Source organism: Dendropsophus ebraccatus, chromosome 1 (genome assembly GCF_027789765.1).
Source record: "Dendropsophus ebraccatus isolate aDenEbr1 chromosome 1, aDenEbr1.pat, whole genome shotgun sequence".
NCBI lineage: Eukaryota > Metazoa > Chordata > Amphibia > Anura > Hylidae > Dendropsophus > Dendropsophus ebraccatus.
In genome coordinates this window covers 14945665-14961559 of record NC_091454.1, presented here as the reverse complement: position 1 = coordinate 14961559, position 15895 = coordinate 14945665, and the positions used below count along the sequence as shown (strand labels likewise).

Sequence of the window (15895 nt, the reverse complement as noted above, 5' to 3'; positions counted from 1 at the left end):
GAGGAAACATGTATGCTGTGGCTGAGTATTAAAATGGCTGTGCTGAGCCGCAGTATGCGTGCCTCCTCCCCCCACACGAATCCCTGACTTGATTCATTGAGAATCAGCTTCCGCCTCTGAGCCTTGTCCATCAATCTCTTAAGGCAAGGAGAAGTGAAGGAGGAAGGAGGCATGCATACTCCGGCTCAGCACAGCCTCTTTGACACTAAACTGCAGAATGCATGTCTCCTTTCCCCACCCTCCCTGATATGATTGATTGAGATACAGGGCTCAGCTTTTAGCTCTACGCCCAGTCAATTATTCAAGACAGGAAGGGATGGAGGAGAGAGGAGGCATGCATGCTGCGGCTGTCCCACAAACAGATAAATACCATTACAGCCTTAAAGGAAATCTTCCAGCTCTAGATCATGCTCAGAGCTGACAAGCCAAAAAGGCTGTGCTAAACCACCGCATGCATGCCTCCTCCCACCCCTACCCCTCCATGACTGGTTTTATTTAGATACAGGGCTCAGCTTCCAGCTCTAAGCACTGTACATCAATCACTCAAGGCAGGGAGAGGTGGGGAAGAAGGAGGCATGCATATAGTTGCTCAGCACAGCCTCTTTAACCCTTGAGCATGATCTAGAACTGGACGTTTTCCTTTAATGCTGTGAAGGTATTCATTGTGAGACACCATATGTCCTATATAAACATGTTTAACAAGTATAACCTGGAAATCAGCTAGGTTTCTATGAATTTAAGTATCATAAATCTAATAGATGTACCCAATGTTATTAGGTGCCTTACATAACCTTTGGCCTTTTCCCTTTGGGAACTGCCATGGGGTCCTGCAAATACCCCTCCTACTCTATTGCATTATCTGTAGGCTATACTTACCTTTCCTCCCTATAAGTTGCTACTAATGGGTACAGGTAATCTTCGTGTGTCCACTATGTATCCTATAGAAATTTGACCCAATAACATATAAAGTGTTTTCTGTGACTCAGAAGGTGTCTTCACTCTAATGGAAAAGTACCGTGACTATGAAAGTTTGCTTTTCTCGGAGACACCGCAGTCACATGGTAGGATTACCATAGAAATAGCTTCTGATTTAGCCGGGGATATAAATTAACTACTGATGTAATCTGTTAGAAGGAGGATCAGATAATTCTTTCCCCAGGAAATACATGTATAAAACCAGCTATGGCCATCTCTTATTTTCCAGGGTGTCCATGAGTCTAAGGGCGTGTCGGAGGAATATCTGAACCTGGAATCGCTCATTCAGAAGGTGGTCTCTCCATACCTTGGTACATACGGGTTGTACTCTAGTGATGCCCCATTCACCCATTCCTCCTGTATCTTGGGTATGTACTTTTGTACTCCTTACATTTTACACATATATATATATCCCCAGTTTCAGTTTGCCATGCAGGGTGTTGCTGGGGGTTGTGTGTACTGGGAGATTAGACATAGAGGCAGAATAAACATTTACAGTCAGTGATTCACAGGTGACGTCTACTCATTCTCTTTTCTTCTCCCTCTGGCCAGACTGCCATGAGGACGTCTAGCTCATATATGCAAAGTTTGCTGCCAAGATTTCTGTACTTCATCCCTGGATATGATACTTCCACATACTGTGCCCCTGAATAGAATACTGCCACATAGTGTGCCCCTGAATATAATACTGCCACATACTGTGCCCCTGAATATAATACTGCCACATACTGTGCCCCTGAATATAATACTGCCACATAATGTGGTCCTGCATATAATACTGCCACATACTGTGCCCCTGAATATAATACTGCCACATACTGTGCCCCTGAATAGAATACTGCCACATACTGTGCCCCTGAATATAATACTGCCACATAATGTGGTCCTGCATATAATACTGCCACATACTGTGCCCCTGCATAAAATACTGCCACATAGTGTGCCCCTGAATAGAATACTGCCACATACTGTGCCTCTGAATATAATACTGCCACATACTGTGCCCCTGAATATAATACTGCCACATACTGTTTCTCTGAATATAATACTGTGACATACTGTGCCCCTGAATATAATACTGTCATATGCTGTGCCTGAATATAATTCTGCCACATACTGTGCCACTAAGTACAACACTGACATATACTGTGCCCCTGAATATAATACTGCCATATGCTGTGCCTGAATATAATTCTGCCACACAATGTGCCACTAAATACCATATACAACACTGACACATACTATGTCCCTGAATATAATACTGCCACATACTGAACCCCTGTATACAACACTGACACATAATATGCCCCTGAATATAATACTGCAACACACTGTGCCCCTAAATACAACACTGCCACACACTGTACTCTCTGACTATAATACTGCCGCACACTGTACTTTCCAAATATAAAATCACCACCTACCGTACCCTCTGAATATCGTACTGCCACCCATTGTACTCTTAATATAATATATACTGCCACACACTACACCCTATCAAATTGTCACACTCTGTGCCCCTGACTATAATACTGCCACGCACTGTTCCCCTGACTATAATACTGCCAATAATTATGGCCACTGTGACTCCTGACAGTATATACTTACCCCAGTTCCTGTGCAGCTTTGCAGATGCGCCCTCTTGTGGCCAAGCCTGGCTACTGCAGAGCAATGAATTGCCGCCTCCTCTTGGATCCATCCATCAGGATATATCTGGGGACACTCACCCACTTATCCGGTGCTTTAACCACCCGCCTCAATGCTTACAAAGCTGATACAAACAAATCAACTAAAGTTAATAAATCCGATAGAAATAAATCAGATGTAAGAACCCCACAGGTGAGGATGCAGCCCTCTGTATCCACTGCAAGGACTGTCAAGCTGTGTTTTTATTTAGTATTTGCTGCCACCAAGTGTCCATTCTGGGTAATTACACAGTAGATGTTTATTCCTATGGTCAGTGGGCAGAGGATACAGATACAGCTGAGCTCTGGTGCCTGAAGTGACCCAAAGACTCCACTGCCACAAAATACAGCAGAAATATTTGTTTTGTAAAAAAATATTTTTTTTAAAGGAAGCGGACCTGCAATCTGACTGAAAAAAAAACACATAAATCTACTGTACGGACCTATATAATTCCATAGTTACCAACCCATGGGCTTTGGGAGTTTGCAAGAACTGGGGAAGGGGAGTTTTATTTTCAGGGTCACAGCTTCTGGCAGTATTATATTCAGGGGTACAGTGTGTGGCAGTATTATATTCAGGGGTACAGTGTGTGGCAGTATTATATTCAGGGGTACAGTGTGTGGCAGTATTATATTCAGGGGTACAGTGTGTGGCAGTATTATATTCAGGGGTACAGTGTGTGGCAGTATTATATACAGAGGAACAGTGTGTGGCAGTATTATATACAGAGGTGCAGGGTGTGGCAGTATTATATACAGAGGTGCAGGGTGTGGCAGTATTATATACAGAGGTGCAGGGTGTGGCAGTATTATATATAGAGGTAAAGTGTGTGGCAGTATTATATACAGATGGAGGCTATGCTCACACTACATAAGTTTCCGTCCATAGCGCGTTCCGTGAATAAGCGGCCGGAGACTTACTTAGTTTGCGCACAATGGAAAGTATACGATGTACGGCTGCACAGTTCACACTACATAAGAACTTACGCGAGGATCGTATGCGGCGCCGTACTAACTTACGCCCGTAGCGTAACATGCGGTCCCGTACGTAGTGGTGATTTCTTCTTTTTTCAAGCTTTTTGTGCCGATCCAAAAGGTTCTGTGGGGTGTCCGGGGCTAGGCGAAGATTTCCAAGTAAAAGACCGCTGTCAGATCGCTACGTAGGGCGCTCGGGAAGCGTAAGTAGACTACGGGCGTAAGTTCGCGGACCGTACATAGCCGGCCACAAATTACGTAAATCCCCAGCCGGAGTTTCATGCGTATTTATATATACGTAGTGTGAACATAGCCTTACAGTGTGTGGCAGTATTATATACAGAGGTGCAGGGTGTGGCAGTATTATATACAGAGGTGCAGTGTGGAGCTGTATTATATACAGAGGAACAGTGTGTGGCAGTATTATATACAGAGGTGCTGGGTGTGGCAGTATTATATACAGAGGTGCAGTGTAGAGCTGTATTATATACAGAGGAACAGTGTGTGGCAGTATTATATACAGAGGTGCTGGGTGTGGCAGTATTATATACAGAGGTGCAGTGTGGAGCTGTATTATATACAGAGGAACAGTGTGTGGCAGTATTATATACAGAGGTTCTGGGTGTGGCAGTATTATATACAGAGGTACAGTGTGGAGCTGTATTATATACAGAGGAACAGTGTGTGGCAGTATTATATACAGAGGTGCTGGGTGTGGCAGTATTATATACAGAGGTGCAGGGTGTGGCAGTATTATATTCAGGGGGCAAAATGTGGGGCAGTATTATATTTAGGGGTACAGTGTGTAACAGTATTATATACAGAGGAACAGTGTGTGGCAGTATTATATTTAGGGGTACAGTGTGTGACAGTATTATATTTAGGGATACAGTGTGTGGCATAACTATATTCAGGGGCGCAGTGTGTGGCAGTATTATATCTAGGGGCACAGTTTGGCAGAACTATATTCAGGGAACAGTGTGTGGCAGTATTGTATTCAAGGGTACAGTGTATGACAGCACATTATTCCGGGTCGCAGTGTTGCAATATTATATTCGGGACACAGTAGTTTTAAACCTGTGGCCATGATGACATACTGGCCTGTAAAGAAGCACAGCGTACATCTTCTTTAGGATCCCTTTTTATCTTTTGTTTGTAGCATGTAATTATTTAACTGATCATTATGTCATTTTGTGTCCTTCACAGAGAAACGCCTGTTTAGACGTTGCCCTAAATCTGGCGAGATGATCACCAAGAATCCAGTGGTGAGGTCCAAGAGCTACAACAATCCACTGCTGACCCCAGTAGCGGAGTACGAAATAGAAAACCATGCGACCAACGGCACCGGAATCAGACGACACTCGGTATCGGAGATGACCTCACTGCTGGAGATGCAGGGATACTCCAACCTTACCACCATCTTAGACTCCAGCTCAAAACTCTCGATGTCCACCACCAAACCACAAGCCACGGGAGAGCCGGAGCACCCCGCCGTGGGCAATGGACAATTCCCATCAATGCATAACAACAGCGAACCTCAACAAGGACTGTTCCACAGCGCCGGCTCCAGGGAGGATACATCCAGAGACTCCACTTTGATCCCAGCGCCATCTTCCAGTCCAGAGACAATTGTTGACCAGATCTTAGAATCCATAGACTCGGACTCTGAAGGAATTTTTATTGATTTCGGAATAGGTTGTGCCAAATCTTCAGGATACACCATGGATGTTGGCCGTCAAAGCCTTGTATAATAATCTGCTTTTAATTTTTTTTTTTTTTCTTCTTTTACTTTGGGTTTACAATGATTTCCATTGACCTCATGTCCATTGATTTCTATAATTTTTTTTTGGGGTTCCCATTAAATGTACAATGCATTTCTGGTTTCATTTTGGTCCATGAACGTCCCTTAGGATGATACATTGAGTTACAGATGACAAAAGACCTGTAAGATTCATGAAGCAGGAAGTGGAAATTTATGGATCCACAACACAGGAAGTGGAATTTCATAGAACACAGGAAGAAGAAACTTCTAGATTCCAAAACAGGAAGTTGAAAGTCCTGAAGGCCCCATACACTTTATAGCCTTGTCATCCTTGTGGCAGGTGCGGCAATTGGTATATGGTGTAAGGGGCTCTCCCAACCGACCACCAACAGATGGAAAATCACTGCCTGACCTCTTTGTTCTAGGAGAGATAAGCCACAGCCAGAGCTCTATGGCTGCAGCTTAACCATCCACTCCTCAGAGAGAACACAAGAATGTTGGGTCATGCTGAACCTTCTTGTGTATGGGGAGGATAGAGAGAGGTAACAGACGGCTGAGCGATAGTGTAGCCATCAATTATTGAAGGTGTATGAAGTAGAAAGTCCTAGATTCATAAAACAGGAAGTAGAAGCTCCTAGATTCACAAACAGGAAGTGGAAGCTCCTAGATTGACAAAGCAGGAAGTGGAAGCTCCTAGATTCACAAAACAGGAAGTGGAAGCAGGAAGTGGAAGCTCCTAGATTCACAAAGCAGGAAGTGGAAGCTCCTAGATTCACAAAACAGGAAGTGGGAGCTCCTAGATTTACAAAACAGTAAGTGGAAGCTCCTAGATTCACAAAACAGGAAGTGGAAGCGCCTAGATTCAAAAAACAGGAAGTGGAAGCTCCTATATTCACTAAACAGGAAGTGGAAGCTCCTAGATTCACAAAACAGGAAGTGGAAGCTCCCAGATTCCTAGATACACAAAAACAAAACAGGAAGTGCAAAACACAACAGGAGGTAGAACTCCTAAATTCACAAAACAGGAAGTGGAAGTTCCCAGAGTCACAAATCAGGAAGTGGAAGCTTCTAGAATCACTGTACAGGAAGTAGAAGCTCCTAGATTAAAAAACAAACAAACAGGAAGTTAAAAAACACAACAGGAGGTAGAACTCCTAAATTCCTCCTAGACTTATAACACATGAAGTAAAACCTTCTAGATTCACAATGCAGGAAGTAGGTAGATCTCCCACTATCAAAGACAGCTGCACTGACACTGGCTGACTAATAGTGACTATGCGTATAAGATGGCCATCAGCTGTCTCTCGTCCTCCCCATACATACACATGCATGCTTAGCTGAGTTCTCTTGTCCTCCCCATAGACATGCATGCTTAGCTGAGTTCAGAATGGAAATAAGGGAAAAAGCCATGGCCATGGCAGAGGCTTATCTCTCATAGATAACATGTCCAACCCTTCTTCCCCAATGGCAGATGCCCGGAGGCTCCTAAGCATATTAGATAGTCATCAGCAGGTTTGGCTGACACTTATCCAACATATATTGCCACCTTAGACCAGCTACCTATGATTGGGCCCAATGTTGTAAAGTCCAGTCCAGCTCCTTTAAAAGCCTAAAGGGTTATTAAGTTTAAAAAATAACAGAGGAAAAACCCTGGTTAGGATCCTCTTCCCTTGACCACAACGGAGAGTGGTTACAAAGAGCATCTCCTGTTCTGCAGGACCTGTCCTGTCCTATGATCAAAACCCATTGAGTTGAATGGGCACCATGTAATACTTCATTTGCCCTGTGGTGGCGTTGCAGGGTAATTGAATACTTCCTGGTACAGATTACAGCTGATCGCTGGGCATCCTAGCAGGGAAACATTTTGTGATCAGCTTTGTAGCTACATAGATGAATTATATACATCACATACCCACTTTTTCCATCATATTGTGTTCTGCGTACTCTGAGATTTACTTTGTCCTCTTACCACTTGCCCTCCTGTCTGGGTGACTACCATGTAGCTGTGTGTTAGTGTTGACCAGACTTGCCGAAAGTTCAGGTATGGCAACGTTCATCCAAACCCAAACGCTCAACCTTTTACTCCCTGGGCCTGGAGAAGTTGGATACAGCCCTGGAAAACATGGAAACAGTCATGGGTATCCAACTTCTCCAGCCGCAGGAAGTCAAATGCCGACAAGTTCACTCACTGCGTACTAAAAGGTCTATGTACCATACAAGATATTGGGGGAGATTTATCAAACATGGTGTGAGGTAAAACTGGCTCAGTTGCCCCTAGCAACCAATCAGATTCCACCTTTCATTTTCCAAAGAGTCTGTGAGGAATGAAAGGTGGAATCTGATTGGTTGCTAGGGGCAACTGAGCCAGTTTCACTTTACACCATGTTTGATAAATCTCCCCCTAAATGTCAGTGCAGTGGAGAGTTTCCTTAAAGGGTTTTTCCAGGACTTTTTAATGATGGCCTATCCTCAGTAGAGGCCTCCAATGTTTGACTGATCCTGTGAATAGGCCATCAGAGAAATAGTTGAAAAAAACCCTTTAAGTCTACGTGAAGACTTACTCAGGGGCCAAACAACTCCGAAACAGGAAGAACCCTCACATTTTCCATGAGACGAGTGTCTGTATTGTCTCACGACATTAGGTAATGTTCACACTGTGCGTCCGATGTATCAGATGGAGACACTTCCAGATTTTTGTATTTACTCTGTAAATAAAGATACAACATAATGGGAAGCCAATACAGATGTCATTCTGTCCTCTCTGCGAGCCATGACTTATTTTTACAGGTGTGACCCTACCTGAGACCTAAACAGGTCTGGGACTTTTTCACTGATGATCTATCCACAGGATAGGCCATCGATATCCTATTGGTTGAAATCTGACCAGCTAAAAGTCGGAGGCAGACAGCGCCGTACATTGTGTAGTGGTGAGGAAGGGTTACTGCAGCTCAGCTCTCATTGATACAATTGGAGCTGAGATTCAGTAACCCAACATGGCCACTGCACAATGTATGGAGAAGCCATCTGATTGACAGGTGTGTCAGGTGTTAGAACTCTCTGATCAGTTATTGATGGCCTATCCAGATGCTGCTTCAGACACTCTGGGGACAATACACTACTGTCCTCGTGATCCTGGCAACTAGTTTTTCCCTTCCTTGTGTAATCATTTATCTCCTGTAAAGTGATGTCATCATTTATTCCTAGTGACATCACTGGCAGCCACTTAGTTTTAACTGATGTAAAAAAATTAATTAAATTAATAATGGCCCACAGACTGGCAATCTGGGCGGCCCACCGGGCATTTGCCCGGTATGCCTGATTGTCAGTCCAGCCCTGCGACTAATTCAAACCTGATGCTGATCATAGTCAAAAGCATGATGGGAACTGTAGTTTTGCAACAGCTAAAAGGCCACAGGTTTCCCTTCCCCATCTCTCCTTAAATCTTTGTGCATTTTTAAGAGTGACTGCCCCTTTAAGAAGCCGGATTTCAGTTTCTAGTACCATGAATTGTTCGTCGACATCTTTGTTCAGTGGGACTTGTTCTTGCAGTAGGATATTACAGGGGCCGCTCGGCGTCCTCACTCTCTGAATCACTTAGTATTCATTGCAGACTTGTCATGGCTTTTGCAGATATTATATGGAATAAATAACTCTCGGCTCCGGCGCGGTGGGACATGAAAGCGCCGGTGTTTTAGCTTTGTTTAAAGCAAATCTCTCTAAGTTCTTCAGGGCACAGAAGGCACAGGCGGGTTTATCTGATCTATTTATCTCCGCACCGGGATATGTAAACTATAAGCCCCGTATAAAATGCAGGATGGAAAGTCGCCTTCTATCCCAGGTGGACCTGTGGCTCTGTAGGTCCACTAAGAGTCCACTTAAAGGGGTTATCCAAGATTGGAAAAACATGGCTGCTTTCTTCTAGAAACAGCGCCACTCTTGTACACAGTTTTTGTGTGGTATTGCAGCTCAGCTCCATTAAAGTTGTAATACCACACACAACCTCAGGGAAGGTGGCGCTGTTTTTAAAAGAAGGCAGCTATGTATTTCTAATTCCGGAGAACCCCTATAAGCGCCTTATTATGTAACTATGACATAAACTAAGATAAGTTATGAAGGGCACATATACCATAGAGTGTTATGGGACATATCAGAATGGGGGACACAGCTCGCCACCAACATATCATATAGAATAGAATAGTTTTTTTTCCCTCTACTATCACAAGAACTGAAGCAAAGTGGGGGCGCCAGAGAGTTACTCTTCCTTGGGTATTGACAATGAAGGAAGAGATGCCCTTTGCAGCCACCTTCCCCCTTTGGCTAATAGATGACAACCCTAATCATCATTTCTAATAGAACTAGAATCCTGTTGGCAGATCTACTCTTGGCCTGCGCTGCCTCCGCAGGATAATTTAAGAATTACACCATTACAACTAAAATCAATGCCTCGAGATTGAGTGATGTTCCAGCTAGGAAATAAGGATCCCATGATCAGCTGTAAACTGTAGTCAATTCTTCTGCAGCGCCCCCAAAAGGGGAAATGAAGCATTACACATTTCTAATTGTTCTTATAATGAATGATCTTCTTAAATCTTCTTTCTTTTGTGACTTGATGAAGGTTTTAATAAAGGTTGTTGCCATCGAAAATTCCACCTTAAATTATAGTAAACATGCCAAGTGAGGCCCCACCTACTTCCAAAAAAAAATTAGCAAGCACCCCTCACAAAAAGTTATGGGAACTCCGGTGATTTTCTTTTTCTTTCAAATGTTATATAGATTTGTAATTTACTTCTATTTAGAAACATGTAATCCTTCTAGTACTTATCAGCTACTGTATGTCCTGCAGGAAGTGGTGTAGTCTTTCCAGTATGACACAGTGCTCTCTGCTGCCACCTCTGTCCATGTCAGGAACTGTCCAGAGCAGTAGCAAATCCCCATAGAAAACCTCTCCTGCTCTGGACACTTCCTGACATGGACAGAGGTGGCAGCAGAGAGCACTGTGTTAGACTGGAAAAAATACAGCACTTTCTCCAGGACATACAGCAGCTGATATGTATTGAAAGACGTGAGATTTTTAAACAGAAGTAAATTACAAATCTATATTACTTTTTCATCCCTGCTGATTTAAAAGAAAAAAAAAATCTCCTTTAAATCTTAAAATTTTTGTTAAAATTTTTCTTTACACTTTTTAAATTGTTCTCTTTGTTTTTTTGGGTGTAACCATATATTATCTAGCACGCAGAAAAAGTTAAACATATTTGTTGCTAAAAAAAATAATAATAATAATTATCCTACAGTGATGTAATAAGCTGCAGGGGCGGAGCTGTGACAACCTCTCATATGATGTCATAAACAAAGTGGGGAGTTGTTGCCAATAATTATATATATATATATATATATATATTTTTTTTTTTTTTTTTTTTACCCACCTCTCTTGTCCCACAACCTTTGCAAAGTTAGCAAAAAAGGGCGGAGTTTCCTTATAGCGTTAAAAAGGGGGTGGGGTTTAAATGCATTAGTGATTTAAAATTCAACTGTTAAGAAGAAAAAAATCTTTTCGAGGGAGAGTTGAGGATTTTTGTAATTTTGTAATATTTCTTCTATTTAGACAAATGAAATGAGCCGCTCTGACAAATCCGCAGAAACCAATTGTACAGACACGGACGTTAATCCTCGGAGGGATTTTCAGACAAAGCTTTTTCTATGATTGCAGAAAGCTAGCAGCATGCTAATGTTTGTGGCTCTGAAGTACGCATCCACCAGCTGGGGGCATATCGAAGAACAGGGCGAGGCGCTCGGTGTCGGCAGATGATATCGTACAGCAAAAGCTTCATTAGACATGGGGCACGAGGACGGGTCAGGCACCTCGGACAGAGGATCCGCTAATGGCCGGACAATGAGCAATCTGCAATGTGACGCTGGAATAATGAAGGGAAAGTGCTAATACATTGAATACAGTGGATAAAAATCTTCTGGTCCAGGTACAGGTTGTACAGTATTGTGCCTGGTAACAGACTGGAACAGGGAGCAGGAGAGTATTCTTAGGGCCCTATTCCACTGGACGATTATCGTTCAGATTATCGTTAAATCGTTCGAATCTAAACGATAATCGTTCGGTTGAAATGCAGTAACGATTAACGACCGAACGAGAAATCGTTGATCGCTTTATAAGACCTGGACCTATTTTTATCGTTGCTCGTTCGCAAAACTTTCGCAAATCGTTCGCATTGAATAAGACATCGTTCGGTCGTTCGCAATAGATACGAACGCAATAGCGAATAAATACGGAAGAGGAAACGATCGCAATTACGATCATAAGTAACGATTATCGTTCCATGGAAATGAGTGAACGTTTTCAGGTCTTTTGCAATAGCGGTCGTTTGAGATCGGTAATCGTTAACGATTATGCTAACGATAATCGTCCGGTGGAATAGGGCCCTTACACTACCCCTAGAGGAGCAGGGTCTCCTATCTAAATAGTCACTAGGCGCTTAAGAAGAAGTCAGCTGTTCAAGTTTGGCGACAGACTGGAGCAGGGAGCAGGTGAGTATTCTCATACTACCCCTAAAGGAGCAGGGTCTCTTATCTAAATAGTTAATAGAGGCTGAAGAAAATGTAGCTGTCCAGACGTGGTGACAGACTGGAATATGGAGCAGGTGAGAATCTAACACTAACTCTAGAGGAGCAGGGGTCCTCTCTTTAAATAGTCACTATAGGCTAAAGAAGTCAGCTGTCCGAACCTGTTGTAAATTAGAACAGGGTGAAGGTGAGTATTCTGGGTCTCTGGTCTCCTGATCTGGGTCTCCTATCTCAGAACCAGTGTTGAATCTGAAACAAATTTGATTTGCTTCAGTTGTACAGGTGTATGCCTGGTAATAGACTGGGACAGGGAGCAGGTGAGTATTCTCACACTACTACTGGAAAAGCAGGGTCTCCTATCTAAACAGTCACTAGGGGCTGAAAAGGAATACACCTGTTTTGGCCGGGTGACAGACTGGAAAAGGAAACAGGTAAATATTCTTACACTAACCTTAGAGGAGCAGGGTCTTCTCTCTAACTAGTCACTAGAGGCTGAAAAAAAAGTCAGCTGGCGACAGACAGGAACAGGGAGCAGGTGAGTATTCTCACACAACCCCTTAAGGAGTATGGTCTCTTATCTCAAAATCAGCATTATATCTGAAACAAATTTGATGGTCCTATTCAAGCAAAGCCCTCAAATCATGTTTTTAGAGTTTCTTTAGTCTCCCAATCTATTACCCTACCAGGGATAACAGACCATGGATGTCTGGCAACTCACTGTAGACACCTCCTCTCCACCATAGAGTTTAATGACCTTCTGGAGGAGAGACAGTTGTCAGAGAAGACAGAGGAGCAGCGGCAAAACCCAAGTAGGCTGGCAGCCACACACTCTGTGAAACTATTCAAAGAGTTTTAGAGGTGACTCACATACCTTAAATATCTGCTCAAATTAATATTTAACCAAAGAAAGTGAATGACGTCCCGGCCCAGGTGCTGGAACGTTTACACCGACTGCTGTAAGAGTCTGTTTTCATTATAGACTGTGTAGAGAGATTAAGTAAGAATAGTAAACGTGAACAGCAGCTACAAAGAGCGTCTCCTACTCTGGAGGACCCAATACGTCCATATATTACACAAAAAAAACTATTGATTTACATAAGAACTGCATGTGGTGTCCCACCACTGGTGCTGTCTATGGCACCTTTGCAAGTCATTCCTTCAGGTTTGCAAGTAGGAGATGTAGTACTAGGTTTTCCCCACTAGGTGTCACTACTGTTTAGTCTCACCTGTTGTCCTGCTGAAGTCACCAAGGGTAAATTGTTTTGTGCCATGTGTTGTATTGCTGACCAGTCAGAGGTGCCTGCTCTCTCTTGTCCTATCGTTTCTCTTCTCTCTCTCACACACACTCAGCCCCACCACTCACAGGAGGGTTTAGTTTTAGCCCCTGTAGGAGAAGTTAGCTCCTGGTGGGAGGAAGTGGGGGGTTGGTAGTTCAAGGTCCAAGTGGACGGATGTGTGAGAGACTACCTCCTTACAAAGTTTTCCTACTGGATGCTAAGTATGCAGTGTTAAGCTCACTGTAGGGAATACAAGACACCTAGGAATACCCTTGCTCACACCAGGAACCTCTCAAAAAAGTGCAGGGCAGTATCCTGAAGCAAGAGGAACTGACCCCAGTAGGACAAAGCTGCCATACCAGGTCTACGTATCCTACTGCACAGTGCAGGATGACTGGAAAACCTTGGAAGTCTGCTACACCCACATAACTGACAACTGAGGCTTGTATCACCCACAACTGGGTACCTCACATCTAGGGGGCATAAGGTGGTTCAAAGCCACTATTGGCATTCGTGAGTATGAGTATCTTATCTCTTCTACTTATACACCTGTTCCGGCAGAGCACATCTACTACATTAGGCAGGGCTTCTTTGGCAATTCCTCTCCTCTTCTCTCTCTACTACAAAGCACCTTCTACTTCTACAAGCACTGGTTAGGTTACCTCTGTGTCAGCACCAACGTTGTGTGTCAAGATTTGCACTACTGTTATTACGTGTACTGTTTAACCCGAATCCTACTTTAGTAAAGTATTATATTTTTGACTAAACGCGCAGGACTCTGGTCAAATCTGTCAGCACCTGCACCCATACACCACTATATACTTGGGTTATTTTTCCTTTCTGTGAGTGGCGGTACCAACAACCCGGTTGGGTCTGCTACCACTCCAGGTTACCGTAAGTCCACAAATGACCCTAAACACTCCTGAATCGGGGAAGCAGAGACCACCAACATCTGGTTCCAAAGGCAGAGATAGCCAGGTCCTGTCACATGCGCAATACTTCTGTGGTGGCGCTGTAAGGGAACCGAACTCAGATTACAGCTGATCATTGGGGAACACACCAAAAGGACACCAAAGTGAGACGACTCTTTCTTGAATAAACACAAAAGGCTACATTGGAGTTCCTCTTTAACACTGTCAAAAACAAAGACCTAAAGATAGTGTTAAAGTGGTGCTCATCCTCCTTGCTTCTTTTTCGTCTTAGTACCAATCTGAGTTTCAAGGCGTTGTCCATTTTTAAAAAGATTTTGGAGAATCCTGAATGATTAGAGAGTGGCTACAACGAGTGTCACTTGTTCTGGAGGACCTATGCTATCCTGCACCTACCAGACAACCCATTAATATGAGTGGACACTGTGTAATTCTTAATTTCCCCTGTGGTGGTGCTATAGGGAAACTGAACACTCATTGCTACACATATTATAGCTGATTGTGAGAGTTACAACACTAAGATTTATCAAACTGGTGTAAAGTAAAACAGGCCCAGTTGCCCCTAGCAACCAATCAGATTCCACCTTTCATTTTTCCAAAGAATCTGTGGGGAATGAAAAATGGAATCTGATTGGTTGCTAGGGGCAACTGGGCCAGTTTCACTTTACAACAGTTTGATAAATCACGCCCATAGTCCTATTATTAAGGGTCTAACAAGTAGGAACTATACAAAATGGAGAACCCCTTTAAGTAAAAGAGCTATAAAACACCATCACAGTGAACTCATTTTCTATGTATGGCTCCAGACAATACATCACAATACCCCATAACATTGACATCCACAGTACCCTCACAACACTACCAGCTACATTAAAGGGGTTATCCAGCACTACAAAAACATGGCCACTTTTCCCCCTCTCGTCTCCAGTTCAGGTGTGGTTTGCAATTAAGCTCAATTTACTTCATTGGAACTGAGTTTGAAACCTCACCCAATCTGGAGACAAGAGAGGGGAAAAGTGGACATGTTTTTGTAGCACTGGATAACCCCTTTAAGTTATTCTCCACTGTCTTTACCCCAATTGTTCAATGTAAATGAGAAGTCCGGCCAAAAGTATTTTTTAATATGTTAGACAAATTCCTAATGTACACTAATTATGGTAAATAAACATATAGTGCTATTTCCCTTAATTTAGTAGATCAGGGAGGCTTCAAATTCTCTCCAAAACCGTGACATCACGAATCAGGTGTAATTCCTATGGATTGTCCAGCAGGGGGTGCACTATATGTACAAGTCTATGGACTGTATTGAAGTCTATGTAATGTAATGTGGTGTAATGCTTTATTGATGCAGTACGTTTATGGAATAATTTGGGGAGCAACGTCACTCGATCCCCAAATAAAGGGCACCAAGCAGGGGGGAAGAGAGGTGCCGGTGCATCTACCTTCCCCCTCCCTCCCTGCTCGGTGCAGTGGGACAGATACACACTACTACTCCTACTACTATGAGCAGATGATATGGTAATAGAACCAGGGAGATCCCCATCACCGAGGACCCCCGCCAAGACAACATCCCCCATCTCCAGGCTGGGAGATAGGGGATGTCGGCTCAGGGGGGTCTTGGTGAAGGGGGAATGGGTGCAGGGCTGAGAGGGGGGTGGATGGGGATTTCTGTCTGAGAGATGGGGGATGTCGGCTGGGGGGGGTCTTGGTGATGGG

The 15895-nt window shown here is 43.5% G+C and overlaps 1 protein-coding gene across 4 annotated transcripts in view; it reads left to right on the top strand.

The window, feature by feature from the left end:
* The window catches only part of PRR5 (proline rich 5), a 78873-nt gene extending 73354 nt beyond the window's left edge, over positions 1-5519 (top strand). For all 4 annotated transcript variants that reach the window (XM_069967902.1, XM_069967906.1, XM_069967899.1 and 1 more), the window contains 2 exons: positions 1205-1343; positions 4842-5519. In XM_069967902.1, the coding sequence (XP_069824003.1) occupies positions 1205-1343; positions 4842-5386 (684 nt within the window). In that variant the 3' untranslated portion in view covers positions 5387-5519. The remainder of the gene's footprint in view (positions 1-1204; positions 1344-4841) is intronic.
* Positions 5520-15895: the final 10376 nt, after the last annotated feature.